The sequence below is a fragment of the Trematomus bernacchii genome, unplaced genomic scaffold, assembly GCF_902827165.1.
Source record: "Trematomus bernacchii unplaced genomic scaffold, fTreBer1.1, whole genome shotgun sequence".
Taxonomy (NCBI): domain Eukaryota; kingdom Metazoa; phylum Chordata; class Actinopteri; order Perciformes; family Nototheniidae; genus Trematomus; species Trematomus bernacchii.
The window spans coordinates 7,035,364-7,050,966 of NW_022987714.1; the positions used below are offsets into that span (position 1 = coordinate 7,035,364).

The 15,603-nt window shown below is 39.8% G+C and overlaps 1 protein-coding gene across 2 annotated transcripts; it reads left to right on the top strand.

The window, feature by feature from the left end:
• Positions 1-1,072: 1,072 nt before the first annotated feature.
• nudt4a (nudix (nucleoside diphosphate linked moiety X)-type motif 4a) lies at positions 1,073-15,538 on the top strand. 2 transcript variants are annotated; one of them, XM_034141180.1, is made up of 5 exons: positions 1,073-1,172; positions 7,913-8,023; positions 10,475-10,519; positions 10,875-10,962; positions 13,906-15,538. In XM_034141180.1, the coding sequence occupies exons 1-5, from the start codon at positions 1,170-1,172 to the stop codon at positions 14,091-14,093; spliced, it is 435 nt and encodes a 144-aa protein (XP_033997071.1). In that variant the 5' UTR covers positions 1,073-1,169; the 3' UTR covers positions 14,094-15,538. The 2 variants fall into 2 exon arrangements, with proteins under 2 accessions (XP_033997071.1, XP_033997070.1); XM_034141179.1 differs by lacking the exon at positions 1,073-1,172 and adding an exon at positions 1,185-1,500.
• The last annotated feature ends 65 nt before the right edge of the window (positions 15,539-15,603 follow it).

Here is a 15,603-nt window from a genome sequence, read left to right on the forward strand (position 1 = left end):
ATTGGGACACTGATATCAGGCAGGAACCAAGAAAAAAAATGCCATGCTCTGCAGAAATAATTACCTAGGCCTACTGTTGAAGACACATTATTCTTTCATTCAGCAACCCTGTGTATAATAAAGTAATGTGTATACAAATGTGTACCTCTGCTAGTCAGCCGTGTTTCAAAATGGTTCGTCTTAATTCTCACTCACTGGGGAAATAATAATACTCCACTCAGACACCGTCACTTTTAAACATCTCTGAACATTTTCACCCTTGAACACATCCTGGGGTCTGAGGAAAGTCCACCTCCACTAGAGGGAGACCCTGAGCCTCTGCACAGCCGTATATTACAGGCTTTGCTACAGCAACATGCTGCTGTAAATAACCATTGAGTGTCACCATCGTTTTCTTGATTTGACCTTAAAACTGCAAGGGACGGCCTTATGCTTGCTTCAGTTACAGTGAGAAGTTAGCTCATCAGAATCAAAATAGTAGTAGTAGTTTAATTGCCAATGTATGAGTTTAGGCATTTCAAATAATAATGAAAATGCAAGATTATGGTTTATTTATTTATTAATTTAAGTGTATATTTTGGGGTCTGTGTGTCTATTTACTTTTGGTTCTGTACATTTCAATATGAAAATGATTGAGCCCCTACCATTCTACCTCTTTAAAATATTTTAATTTCTGTAAATACAACAGAATATAAAATGTTCAGATAATTAAAAAGGGATGATTGATGTTAAAACATAGGATGGAGGATAATTGGATGTATGTTTGTTGGAAATTATTTGAAAGAATATTACCTGAAATAAAACTCCCCCCTCACAAACGGTTACTATGTCCTACTATGTATATCTCACAAAAAGGCTCTAAAATGATCTTTTAAAGCTTCTCAGTTAAGGGTGAAGATCTTATGAGCGGCACTTGAAAGCCATCACTCACTTGTGTTTCTGATGATTACTGTTAGCAGTACTGAAACACACCGTGGAGCTGGCAGCTGTATGCAGACACTTGATCTATGTTTGGCTTATCAATCCTGCTGTTAATGATGAACATGAAAGTGGTTGTAACTTGGGGCTGACAGGCAGCTCTCAGATCAGCTGGTAGCAGCTCACCTCTCCCAGCTCAGATGGGAGAGAGTCTGTTGAATCATGCGTGTTGACAGCGGCGATAAATCACCATGGTAGGTACAATATACGAGCTGAAGCTGTCTGACATTGCCCAGGAATGAATGGACCGAGTGCACACTTTGTAGGACTGTCTGTGAAGAAGCTTAAAGTTGGGAGTATTTCGGGAGATACACTCGTGCCCTCCCTCTCTCCCTCGGAAAGCCACTTTCTCCAGCGTCTGGTTGAATCCAGATTTTCGCTTTACAAACATTTTTTCCGGACACTCGACGATTGGGAACATAAATGATGAAGTTGAAGCCCAACCAGACCAGGACGTACGACGGCGAAGGGTTCAAAAAGAGAGCGGCGTGTGTGTGTTTTAAAAACGAAAAAGAGGAAGAGGTGAGAGGGGTGTTTGTCCACGGCTGGAGTTAGTGGTTAAACTTTATACTTTATTGTTGACAATGTTCCTTTTTTACTAAACTCTGCCTGGTTATCGTTAAGTAGTTTTAAAGTGTGTACGCCATAGTGCAGGCCGAGTTTCAGTTGAATGTTGTGTGCGTGAGTCTGCTCACGCGTTTTTAATTGATGTGTTGGGCAGAGGTGAAACTAACCTGGCTAAAATCCAAAATACTTGACATATAAAACAACAAGGGGTCTCGCACTGCATTTACTGTAACCAGCACACAGCAGGAGCCCCATCATTTGAATTTCCTGTCCAGGAGGAAATCCAGATAACTCATAATTCATAAAGACATCCTCTCTGTGTCCTGCCACTGCACACTGTGCTGGCTCAAGTATTGACATTGACAGCCTTGCACCCTCAAGAATGTCTGTGGTTACATATCTCTTCAACCGCTGATGCATTTTATAGATCTAAAATTGGATGTGATTATGAACTTTCGTGTCATTTTGGTATGTAACGCTCCTAAGCCATTAAATACCATCTGTCATTTTAAAATATTCTACATTCATGCACATTGGTGTTGTCTACCTTGCACTAGCATCAGCTGATGTGGTTATTGTACAGGATAATTTCCATATCAACACATGTTTTTGTGATCACTAATCCTTTTGCTGAGGCACCCTGCCACACCTCCACTCTGTTGCTGCTGCCTTTATAGTATCCCATGTGCAATTGACTTAAACTGTAGTAAGTTCACAATGCAGTTCTGCAACCTTAGCCTGATTTATTCTTATGAGGAATAAATCAGGCTAAGGTTGCATGTTTTCAAAATTCAATATTTGTATCTGTCACACATACAGTGCACAATTCTAGCATAGAAAAATGGTAAATACCCAAATAAACAAACAAAAACAATGCCAGAATGAGCATATCATATAGGCAATAGTGAATGGTTAGAATTATACATTAAAAGAGGAACAGATAAAGCTGCAACAGTATATAAATAAATGGCAGAATTGCTGGTATATTATAATCAATACTTTGATAGCAGAATTAGCATCTAGGCAGAAAAACTTGTCCCACATTGGCTCAGTTTGCACACGCCCACTCAAAAATGCTTACCTTTAAATCAAATGTGACCTTTCACCTTGAATATTAATATCAAATGCATCCTGCCACCTAACAGGATCATGTGGCTGATACAAAATAAGATGTAAAGAGTGCAGGCATTTTCATTTGATGCCTCCGGAAAGTACTTTTCTCTTGCTGGGTTAGTATTTAAGGCTGAGTTTATATACAATAAGTTGAACACTGAGGGCACAGGTTGTCTGAGATAACGGAGCATGTCTGCCTGGGGACGGCAGAGGGGTTGTAGGGGGATGGGGGGGGGTGTGAGTGGTGAGTGTTACACTGTGTCCTAAACACCAAGTGACCTATCAGCTGCAATTTATAGAAACAAGGTGCAGGATTTTCTTTCCTGCTCCTCGTGCTCCCCCCCTCTCCTCTTCCTCATCACTCTCTCTGTCTCTCTCTCTGCTGCTTGTCTGTGACAGAGTGCTGACATCAGCTAAAAGTCACTTTGATTGTTGTTGATTGCGCTGGCACATGATGCAATGGTCTCATGCCCAACCGATCTGTTCCTTCACTGTCACCATGTGTGCTGTGATTAGATGTGCCTCACGTCATGTGGTAACTTATCCATCCAGTCTGCATGCCTGATTTACAGTCACTTCCTCAACATCAGCTGGAGTCCAGGAACAGATCTGCAGAAAACATTCGACAGGGTGACTTCATGTTGTTTGTACCCTGAACAATAATGCCATCTGTTCATTTTCACCCTTTAATTCAAGGGAACACAACATAATGACTTACTGTGCGTTTATTCTTGATATCATCATAGTTGCTGTAACTGGCATATGAAGTACTGTTAGTCATTATGCTGTAAGTATGCTCCAGTGTACACTATCCAGTTAGTAGTATAATGCAGTTTACAAAAGGAAAATCTAATCTGGGCTTTTGGCTGGGCAAAATGGTTGAAACCAGTGTTTCTTTGATATTAACTTAATATTTAATTGATATATTAGGGAATAATATCAAAATATACCAGAAATTGATGTAAAATCACATGGTAGTTTTTTTTAGGGTTGCACAACAAATGCAGTTGTAGTAGCTAAGTCCTTTTATCCTTCATAAGAAAACAAAGTAAAAACAAATCTCAACAATACAGTAGTGCATTCCTGAAGTGCATTTTTCAAATTGCAGCTGGAGAAATGGAAACAAACGTGACCAATGTTCATTTAATATGGCCTGAGTCTTTAACATTATAATTTACGAGATCAGGAAAACATTGTTCATCACACTTTAACACAGAAACAATATTTTACACATGTAAAACAAGAACCTCAATAAGTCAGTTTATTATTACATTTTTTTCAAGAATAATTCCTTTTGACAACATGCAACGGTCAAATAGCATATTCATATCATCACAGTATTCTTTAGCAGGAAGTCAGTAAACAATAATCAAGTGTCCTCGTCTTATTTTCTGAAACAATATTGGAGTGTTATACTGAAAGCTCAATTAGAAAAGCATCAGAAGCAATACTGTATTATTGGTTTGCATTATATTGTATAGAAGTTATACGTCTAGTCACTGTTTATTTATGTCCTGCAACAGCTATAATACAAATCTGAAATAAATAGATTAAAATATAACCTCAGTGTCTTACGTAATGAGTTGTTGATCACCTTAAAGCTGATGTTGACGTGAGTGCCGGGGTCATTCACCTCGTCTGCCCAGCTCTTTTGTTTTCGTTCAGAAAGGCGACTGCTGATCAGTGGTTTTTGAAAAGCCTTTTGGCTGGGAGTGTGTGTGAGTAGCTGCGTACGTGGAACGGTCTACGTGTTTCACATGGCGTTTGAGTGAAATCGGGCATGCATGTGTGTGTTGTGTGTGTTGTGTGCATTTGTGTCAGTGAGACAGCCATCAGTGCCCCCCCGGCCCTGCGCTGTCTGAGGGGCTCTTGCAGGGCACACTCCCCACTGCTGCCATCTGCTATTATTCACCTCCTCAACAACTCTTTACTCCACATTAATGTCACACAGAGTGTAACACTCTACTGGACATTACCTATATTAGCATAGCCCTTATTTTGGACTATTCAAATGACAATATAACAATCAGATTTCACTTTGACATTACAGGGTGTGCAAAAATCCTACTTAAATCTACTGTACTTTGAGTCAATGTTTTAAGACAATATACATGAAGTCATCCTTTTTTGGCACTGTATTCTAGACCAGTGGTTCTCAACTGGTTAGGCCTCGGGACCCACTTTTTACTTGGTCAATACATCGCGACCCAACATTTTGAAGCACTCAAACCTATTCAACAAAAAATCGTGCTGTAATATATACGCTTTTCAGAATACAATATTAATAAAAGTGAAGTACAGTGCATATATCCCTTATATCCCTTCACAGAACTAAAGTATGCTTTTAAACAAGGTTTAATGAGATGATGGAATCAAAGCTGAACTATATAAAAAGGCACACATGCTGAAAACCCAACCCCAGCAGGGGGGTCTGGGGGGATTCTCCCCCAGGAGATTTTTAGAAATACTAACATAAACTACGCATTCTGGTACACTCTGAGAAGAAAATAAATACATCTATTACTACCCGACATATTAATAATATTTTATGCCATTGTTTGTTTTTCACTTAGTTCTGACATCTTGCAGAGGAGATAGTCTGTGTGATTTACTTTAAATTGTGGGTAAGGGTAGATAGCTCCCATTGTTCTGTGACCTGTCAATCATCAAACCGGGGGTCATATTTCATTATGTGTTCATTTGTATCTGAAGTTGTACCCATGGATGTATAAAGAATAGTTCTACCGCAGTTATTCTCCGTGGGGACTTCCGGCAACAATCTTGATTCTGATTGGCCAGAAGACTCGAAAAAACATCAGCAGGGATGTTTTATTGAGAAGATGATCACTACGTGACAGAAGTTTTCAAAACCATTTATGGTCTCCGGTACTTCCAGTCCAACGCCTACTGCATGCACAGCGTTAGAAAATCGGTCCTTCAAAATAAAAGTTTGCATTTTTTCCCAAAAAAAAAAAAAAAAAAATGGAATTTTTTTTTTTCAACTTTTTTTTCTTCACTCACACATCCGCGACCCACTTGAAACGGGTCCGCGACCCACTTGAAACGGGTCCGCGACCCACTTTTGGGTCGCGACCCACCAGTTGAGAACCACTGTTCTAGACTAAATAAAAACTAAGTAGGAATGAAATCAAGAAGGTGCCTTAAGGGATGCATCGTTCTTTTACATCGTTAAATTGGCAATTATTTTGCACTTGTGTCATAATTGTTCATGCAGGTTAAATGATTCCTAATGCAAATGGCTCTATTAAGAGTACTACGTGACCCAGTGAGGTAACGATCTAACCGCAGGTTTAAGTGCGAAGGTGGCAACTGCAGATTGAATTCACTGAATGTGATATTACCTGACAGTGGAATAACCTGTACCTCCTAACTTGGCCTGTTATCAGTACATACATGTTGACAGAGTGGCCTGTGTTGAGAATAAGTCACACGGTCCCCAGAGTGTTTGTTAATGCAAGAACAGAGACATCCACTTGCATTTAAGCCATTGTATCAACGACCCAAAGTACGTAAACATGTGAATAGGAGCTGTTTGTGAGTTTTAAGTTTTAGTTTCATAGTGTGCTATTCATGACGAGGTTAAGTCCTGAGATTTCGTGAGGGATTTATCTTACTCCTCATAACGAGGTTACAGAATTGAAATACAGCCAAGCCAAATCACCGGCGTGAAGTTTCACTCATCAAAGTATTTTCTGTGCGATGTTGACCACCTTTGACAGCCGTGAAGATGTTATCATTAGTGCTCCTCACTAATCTGCCATGCATTCACTATCAGGTCCAGGGAGGAATGCCGATCCATTTTCAATATACCTAAATCTCAGCTGGGACATTGGTGTTCTATATAGTGTATAACAAGCAGCGGGCATTCAGAAACTAGCACCAATAATGATCTCGCAGTGTGCATGCTGATTTTTGAGTTCTTGTTTTTGATCAACCTTAGCTGTCAAGAGAGCTCGACTAACATGTAACAAGTTTGAAAGGATGCAGGAAGTATTCACAGGTCAGTGGGATGCCAGATAGGGTTTTAAGTGACTGCATCTCTAGAGGGACGCCGTCCTTAAAAAGACCTAGCTTCATTTGATTGAGGTCAGTTAATAACACTGCCGAATGAGTTTGATCAGTTCAGATGAGACGTCATGTTTTTCCACCTCAAGTTTTGAATGTTTCATTGTTGTCTGTTTTTAAAGCAAAAACTTTGATTATTATTTATTAAGAAAATGATGGCTGGAATGATTTAATACAATGGTTATTGTGGAGCTGTTTCAGATACAATCTTATCCTACATTCTATTTAAAGGCTGTCCATCTTGATAATACATTGTTTTGCAACGTATTGTATAATCCACCTAAAATATTAGATATTCCCTAAAGGTGTTGCTTTCATTATATCCTTTTATGTCAGACAGAAAAACTCTCAGGCAGGAAAAGTGAGTTTGGCTTAAAGGTGGGGTAGGTAATTTTGGAGAAACCAGCTCGAGTGCGCTAGAATTTGAAAATACACAACCGTAAAAAATCTGCCACTTCCTTACAGAGCCCCTCCTCCAACACACACGAACGCGCACATGACCAATGAGGGCACGAGATAAGTTTGTGCACAGATGGAAGGCTGACAGGCAGGTAGGCCATCCAGTTATTTTAGCCGGGCCGGCTAAAATGATTGGTCGTGCTTTTTACAGTACTACAGCTTCCACAGATGACATTTTTTTATGGATTTTTTGTCAAAGCACTTAAGATATTCATTGCTATCAGGATGTTAAGAGCATTCCATGGAATATAACAAAAAGTGTATCTCGAGCCGGTTTCTCAAACTTACCTACCCCACCTTTAAGTGTTGAGAACATTATATTAAATGTAATGTTACTTCATACCCATTAAAGTAAATCTTTGTTTGTTTATCATCAGTATCTACTTGTGCTTTGAATGCAGGAACATTTACCACCGGATACGGGTTACTCTCAACTCTTATTTAGATTATGTGACAAATAACATGACATGCTCAGCAGCCCAATCCACACTGCGCTCATATTGCATTAAATAAATGAATTGAATGACCGGCATGAGATGCTAGATTTTTTTTTTTTGGATATGGATCCTGCTGAATGACTAGCCCCACACTCAGCTGCCGCCAGACACCTAAAGTGATGACCGAGTCTAAACTTGGGCATGCCGTTGGCGTGTTTCTGGCACCCTGAACTCTGCCTCAGGGACCTGACCAAGGCCTTTCTTATTGGCAGGTGCTTCTAGTGAGCAGCAGTCGACATCCAGACCAATGGATTGTGCCAGGAGGAGGAATGGAGCCAAAGGAGGAGCCCTGTGGGGCCGCCGTCAGGGAGGTGTACGAGGAGGTGAGCTCATCCACTGAAAAAAACAGACACAGGCATCATGTAACTGCGCTTATTTTATTATGTGTTGGAACTACTTTAAAGCAACCAGTAAAACATGTCCATAGTGTTTTTGCATGTGTATCTACAGATTGCAAACACGTTACATGCTTCCAATACACTCAAGTAAAGTTTTGAGGTACTTTGAGGATTTCAGATTCAGAGTAAATGCAGGTGAAAGTAGGACTTGGTTGTTGTTGAACTCAACTGGTTGAGGGAATTTCCAACATGTGAGTAATGAGAGTCAGCTGATCAACAGCATCAACTAGCTGTGTTGTCTAAAAAGGAAAGTATTAGATAAACAGGAGGCAGAGTAAGGACATTGTGAATTAGGTCATTTCATGTCTTCAAAAAAATCTCAGCAACCTACCACATGAATATGATCGCATGAGTAAGAACAGACTCAGTCCTACATTGTGTGATGATAGAGTTGACAAAACTCAAAGCAGGCTAAGAAGTCATTGTGGCTCATTATGCAATTTTTCTGAGACCCTTTAATGTTACATTACACTAGAAAATTAATTGACAACATTGATATTATTTGATATGTTAAAGGCACAGACCCAAATGATCATTATCATAAACATAAAGTGAGTATGGCAGCCATCCTTGAGAGTGAGTGTTGTCATGGGTTACACTTTGAGATCCTCCCGATGGTGTATGGATCCAGGTGATGGGTGGACATATTTACCCGTGATAGTTGAACTACACGTGCACTGTTCTGTAGTTCAGTGAATGGGGGTGGCTGGTTGTTGAACTCCAGTGCGATGTGAGTCCCTGCCTTGGATAGAAGTGTGCTGACAGTTTTGAAGTATGGCAGTGACATTTGGGAACGGGTTTCCAGTTACCCACATCCTGTGCCTCCCAGACCAGACATGCACCTGAATATAGATGAGCTACTTGTGGCAAACTAACAATTCAGAACGTCATGTTTAATACTCTGCTGTCAAGATCAATGTTAGTGTGATTGCTATAATCTGTGCAGATGTGACATTTATCTATCTGATCAGGAGAGGTTGATTGTAATTTCTTTCAATAATCACTACATAATAAAGTTTAACATTTTGGCTAAAGTGAATGGAATGTACTACAAATACAACTTGGATAAATCTTTTGTCGTTCTTCATCACAAAGCTACAGCATTCAGGTTATAACAGGCTCGGCGCAGTGGACTAGTGCGTTGGTGTTCGGATCAGGGGAGCACAGGTTCAAACCCCACTGCCTAAGCATGTCGTTGTGTCCCTGGGCAAGACACTTCACCCCAAATTGCTCCTGTGGGGATTGCCCACAGTATTGAGTATGTAAGTCGCTTTGGATAAAAGCGTCTAACAAGTAACATGTAATGTTATAATAACATGATAGACACAGCAAGAGTCAAACAAAGCCATGATCTACTGGAGTTGTGTCTCCCAGCCAGCCACAGCTATACTTTTTTAGATAATTAAAAATGTAGTATCTGTCTAGCTTCATCTTCACTCTCTCATAATGATCTTTTTGCTTGAGAACAAATGTTTGTGGTCAAAGCAACTGTCATCACAAGTTGTAGTTTGTTTTGAGACCAGTTAAACTAAAAATGTTGTTGGAACATGTTGTAAAAAGCCTGAAGAGGTTTAGCCAGTATGTTTAGTATCCAGTCAGGAAATGGAACATATTTTGTAAAGCTGACTTTTTTTTCCCTCCACTAATCATCTGGAGACCCTTTAATTTACAAACCTTTTGTTGGTTTTGCTCCTGCAAGACTTGCTATAAATAAAGAGAAATTAAAGTGAAGTCAGCTCTGCTTCTCTTTTTGCTGTACCGACTCTCTTTAAGATCCCTGAGAACAATATCCCAGTCTTTTGAGATGCATTTATCATATACATTGAGATGATGATAGTAAAGCAATATATTGTGTACCATGTTGAATGCGGTTTGATGACTTTTCCACAACTAATTCAGTGGTCATAGTTGTGTACAAGTAAATACAGTAAGTCACAGACTGTGCATAAACAGGAATGGATCTCGACTCATACACTGTAGTTGTGTTTAGCCCCCCGGTCTGTGTGTCCTCCTGTCACTCAGACTATGTTTAGGTCTACCTACTGTATGATGCCTCACAAGTATGTGGCGATGCTGGGATAGTACCCTGCTGAAGTTTTCCTGTCCTAAATGAGACAAAGGTTCAACTGAGAATGTGCAGACAAATGTTCAACTGAGAATGTGCATACATATCAGAACAGAGTGAGCTGTTCCTAGTACCAGGTCACATGGTCCGGCTGGGTTGCAGCTGTAAGGAAATATCGCACAGTTAGAAGTTCTTCACAAAGATTTCATCTTTATCGAGTACTCAATGATTTACATCATGTTATGTTTCATACTGGTGACTAACAACAGATTGTGGTCACTCTTAATGAGTTTTCTTTCATGTGTGTTCAGGCTGGTGTGAAGGGAAAGCTTGGCAGACTACTTGGGATTTTTGAGGTAAGCTTGTCAGACTATAGAACAATTGTAATAAACTCTCACAGGGCATAAAATACATTATATAATTCAGTATAAAATCCTGTATCACTTTAGCTAGTAACCATGATATAACGCCAATGTATGCTTCATGCTTTTTGTGCCAGTCCAGTTTTATATTTTGACACATATTTTGCCTCTAAAAGATACTAAATTTGGAATTTGCACTATTCCATATTGGGATTAATATTCAGATTACTTTCGCAGCCCTAGTTAATATTACGTATTTTATTGTTTATGACAGCTTGGCTGGTATTGCGTTAACGTTTATTTCTGTCCTTTATATAGTGTCATTTAAAGTTCCTTTTACTCTTTGCAGCAAAATAAAGACAGTAAGCACAGGACATACGTCTACACCCTCATTGTGACGGAAACACTGGAAGACTGGGAGGACTCTGTCAAGATTGGTATGAATCCACGTTTAAGTCTCTCTTTTTCATTGTATTACTGATAACTGATAAATAAATGATGTTGCAAATATTTACCTAGATACCAAGCCTTTTGCAAAAAAGTATTAAAACAAACCCCCTACACATTTGGGTTGGGGCAAATTTAAATATATGTGTATTTAATTTCATTACACCAATGACGTTTCTGTGCACAATCATAATTCACAAGATATTCTGACTCTCAATCAAATTCTTAGATTTTGATGTCTCTTTGAGGATAAGGACTGTTGAGAATGACCGCTGGGGCCTCTTTTGTAAACTGAGAAACTGAGACGCATACTTAGCTATGAAGTCAAACCATCTGATCTACTGTGTTCACTGTCCCAAAATACTGACAGAACAAATGGAGCAACAACTAGTCTTCCTAAATGGATAACCACTGCATGTGTGCTTCATTACTATTTGTTTTAAACGTGTATTATATTTCAAATTATATGCAACTCAAAACTGTAGCTTTTACTAACTTTTGCCCATATAACTACAGTTCACCAGGGGAGGGGTGTTTGCTGTGCACAGTTGTTTTTCAGTTATCATCACTCTCCACTGCCCCCTCCTTATTGTCCTCTGTTGCACTGCATGTTTAATTTTTTCTCTCCCCCTCAACTGAGAGGCCAGCGTTGGTGTACCTCAGGGTGTCAACATATAGTGGTTGACCCCCACCCCTCCCTCTCACGCCACCCTATGATAATCACAGGCCATGCACAATTCCTTGTTTGAGGAGTACAATTGGAGGAGATGATGGGTTTGAAGCTAAAGTATAAATAACTCCCAGCTGACAGTTTACTGGACACGTTGTTTTATTGGAAGGTGCTTTTTTAGGAAGGTTTGGTGACATGGGGTCTTCATAAACATCAACTAAAGGTCAGGAATGTACATTTCCACTCTGACTTCAGTGCTGCAACATGTGATGGAGAGTTTACCCTTGACCATGTTGTATGATGTAATGGTTTGGCAATTTAAGGTTATTTTGCCTATTGAGCAAGCTTCCTTACCACTCCGGTACAGTCTTACAGTAGCACTGCTAGTGAGTTTTATTATATAAACAAGCTAAATATATGTAAAATAATTATTCTTTTATTATTCATTTATTTGGCGATTGTTTTCTCAATTTCCTTAAGGCAGTGTCTTTGTTTTGTCAGTCTAAAACACCAAATTAAAAGAAAATCTATTTGAGGGCTTTTTTCTGCAATTCCTTTCTGAGGGATTACTTTTAAAATTAATCACATTTTAAAATAATTGCTGATTATATTTCCATCCTTTAATTTATTAGATGGCTCTACGTAATACTACTAGGTCTTAGGCTGCAGCCACACGAGGACGATAACGCAAACGGACCGCAATCGTTATCAAAAAAGTATTCCGTCCACACGCAACAGGCACCAGAAACGTGTCCGTTCACACGAGAGCGCTGGAGACGCTGTAGTACATATGCCAGGCCTGTAAGTGGCGCTGTAGTCCTGCCACAAAAGCAGCGAAGAAGACTTCCCGCGCATGGTTGCCATGGTTGCCCTTCTGTTTATTCTCCGCTGTGGACGCTCTGGCTCTTTTTCTCCCTCCCCGAGGCAAGCGTTTGCTCCTGTTGTAAATCTCTCCGGTAGTCCACCAGCAGATGAAAAACACCCACCTCTCCGCCTCTTCCAAGGAACGAGGGGACCGTGCAGCAGGGTTTCAGTTAAAACAAATTTCGCCGGTCAACATGTCCGTTAAAGTTTAAATCTTCCGGACAAAATTAGAAAAGTGCCAGTCAAAGGTCTTCTTTGTTATTTATTGAGCTTTAAAACAAATGAATAACGACTCTATATAATAATATAATAATAATAATACACGGAGCCTCTCTTTTCCTCCCCCTCTTCTGACAGCCCAGCAGCTGATCTCTGAGCGGGAGAGGTGGGGAGAGGCGGCGCTATTGCGTCATCGTTATCAGGAAATGATCGTATAGAGAGGCGAAGTCCCTCCCCTTCCGGTTGAGATCCATGGGTCCTTATTTCGGAAAAGTTATGCATTGAAGTCAATGGAGAGAGAAAGATTATCTTTCGATCCCGTTTGAATTGTGCCACAAATTACACATATGATGTTTGTCAATTTAAAAGATAATTTTACAAGTCAAAAAAATAAAAATGTGTTGTAAAACTGTGAAGTAACACTTCTTTTGTGTGAAACCGCTCAATGAACTACATCTCCCGTCTCGCACCACACACCAAGACGGCCGTCACGTTGGCACATTTCACTTCTTTCTTTCAGAATGAGGCGAAAAGTATTAAGAGGTGAAAATCACTACAAGTCTGGGCATGTTGAGAGCTGTACATACACAAAAGGGGAGTTAGTCGGTTCCGTAAGAGCCAGCATGCGGGACCGGGATTCTGGGATTTGTAGTCTTTCTAGTTGCGTATTTTTCATAGTCTTATATTTCAACAGTTTTACGACAAACTGTGACTTTTTTGACATGGAAATTATTATTTAAGATTGACAAACATCATAATTCGTGGCACAATTCAAACGGGATCGAAAGATAATCTTTCTCTCTCCATTGACTTCAATACAAACTTTTTCCGAAATAAGGTCCCATGAGTCCCACCGGAAGGGGAGGGACTTCGCCTCTCTATAGGCGTAAACACGGAGCCGTTTGCCCCCCCAGAGCGTTTCGTTTGCAGATCTACCCACCTTGGGACCCGTTATCGTTATCGTTTTCTGCGTTTCCATGTCGGCCTCGTGTGGCCGAACCGTCTATCTGATAGTGAACTGTAGCAGATACGACCGTTATCGTCCTCGTGTGGCCGGGGCTTAAGGTTTAATCCCAACAACACCAACCATTAGGTATAATCCATATTTGTTGACAAACTGTCCTTGAGCACATCACACTTCTGCCTGTTGATTGGTCCTTGTCTTTCCCATGTTTCACAGGACGGAAGAGGAAGTGGTTCAACGTTGACGAAGCCATTAGAGTGCTGCAGAGCCACAAGCCTGTCCATGCAGAGTACCTTCGCAGGCTCACACACACCTGCGGCCCGGTGTGTAGCCAGAATAACAGCAACACCCCGAGCTCCCAAGTGACACACAACAACACGCCTCATTATGTTGCTCAGATCTAGCCGGCAGAAAGGACAATCACCAGCAGCAAGCAGTTGTTCTACACTGGGATGGACATCTGGCCACGACCTCTGCAGTGATTGCATCACTAACGAAGCCTCTTAATATGTACAGTATGGACTTCCTTGAAGTTGAATTTGAAACTCATTTTGAGGTAGTGCCAAAATGTTTTCCAACCATATTCAAGATTTTACATGTATTTTTTGTAATAACCATCAACAGCTATTTGAGCAAATGTGTCCTTTTTAAAGCGTTCAGCTTTAGACAGTTTTTCTGATTGTGCTGCTCATGCAATGTGAAGTTCCTGTTTAGGCTATATTGCTGAATATTTGACCAGCAGTGCACACAAGTATTTGGGTGGTCTTAATGGGAAGCGTTTGCTCTTCGAGGATGTCATATCCACAGAGTGACTCAGTGCCAAAAAATGTGTATAAATTAAATGGCAAGGTTCAGTTTCTTTTTTTAAATGTTAAGACACTTTAAGGCAGTACAACTGAGCTCACCTCAGTATAAGTCAAGTCTTGTGAGGTAGTTTGCCTAAAGAGAGCTGAGGGCAAAGTCTGATTTGATACAATAAGTGTGAACAAGCTTGCTCCTCCTATATTTACAAATGTACACGTACACACAGTATTATCTCTAATCACTGGTAACAGTGTAACACTGTAATAAAGATTAGGTGAATATCTGCAAACCAGTCACCATACTGAAATGCAGATGTCAATAGTTCCTTCTCAGACAAATCTTATAGTAGTACAAATTAATGTTGTCGGACTGAGAAGCAATTCATAAAGTTATAGAAATGTAAAGTCACCATATTGAAAACATGTGTATTTCCCAAAGAAAGAAAGAAAGTCTTTAGCACATACTGTATCTTTCAAGAAATAATACTTATCTGCATGAGACACTATTATTAAGTGCATTTGATTTGACAAATGTGAAGTCCTGTCTGGGAGGGTTTTAAACTTTTAACGCATATTTACAGTGTGCTTTACTCTGATTCTTCTAAGTGCCTTAAACAATCGTACATTGTGTTTGGTTTTTAGATACTGTACACACAAGTGTCTGAACCAGCCTCTTATTTATCTCAGCTGTGGTTAGATTTAAACAATAGGATGTTAAAGGAAACATGGAAATGTTGTTACAATTGAATGTGCAGTATTTAGTATGAATTGATTGCATTTATTTATTTATGTTTAATAGGGAAATACCCCCTCCCGTCATAAACAGGAAATTATGACAGGAACCATGACAGGAAGTCATGGTCAGTGTGCCAGACGTGTTTTTGTCAACACCACAGAAAGAGTTTATTTACAAGAACTGGCTCTTTTATTTAGTGAGCATGGGGAGGATCACTGATAAGCCTTTTTTTCTATGTGTGTATGTGTGATTGGAATATTTTGCAATTATGCTGTATATAAAACATTTAAATAAAAAAAGGTCTATTCATGCCCATTGCCACAGTGTGTTTATCAGAGCAGTATAACAGGAACTGACTTTATAGTCTTGAATATA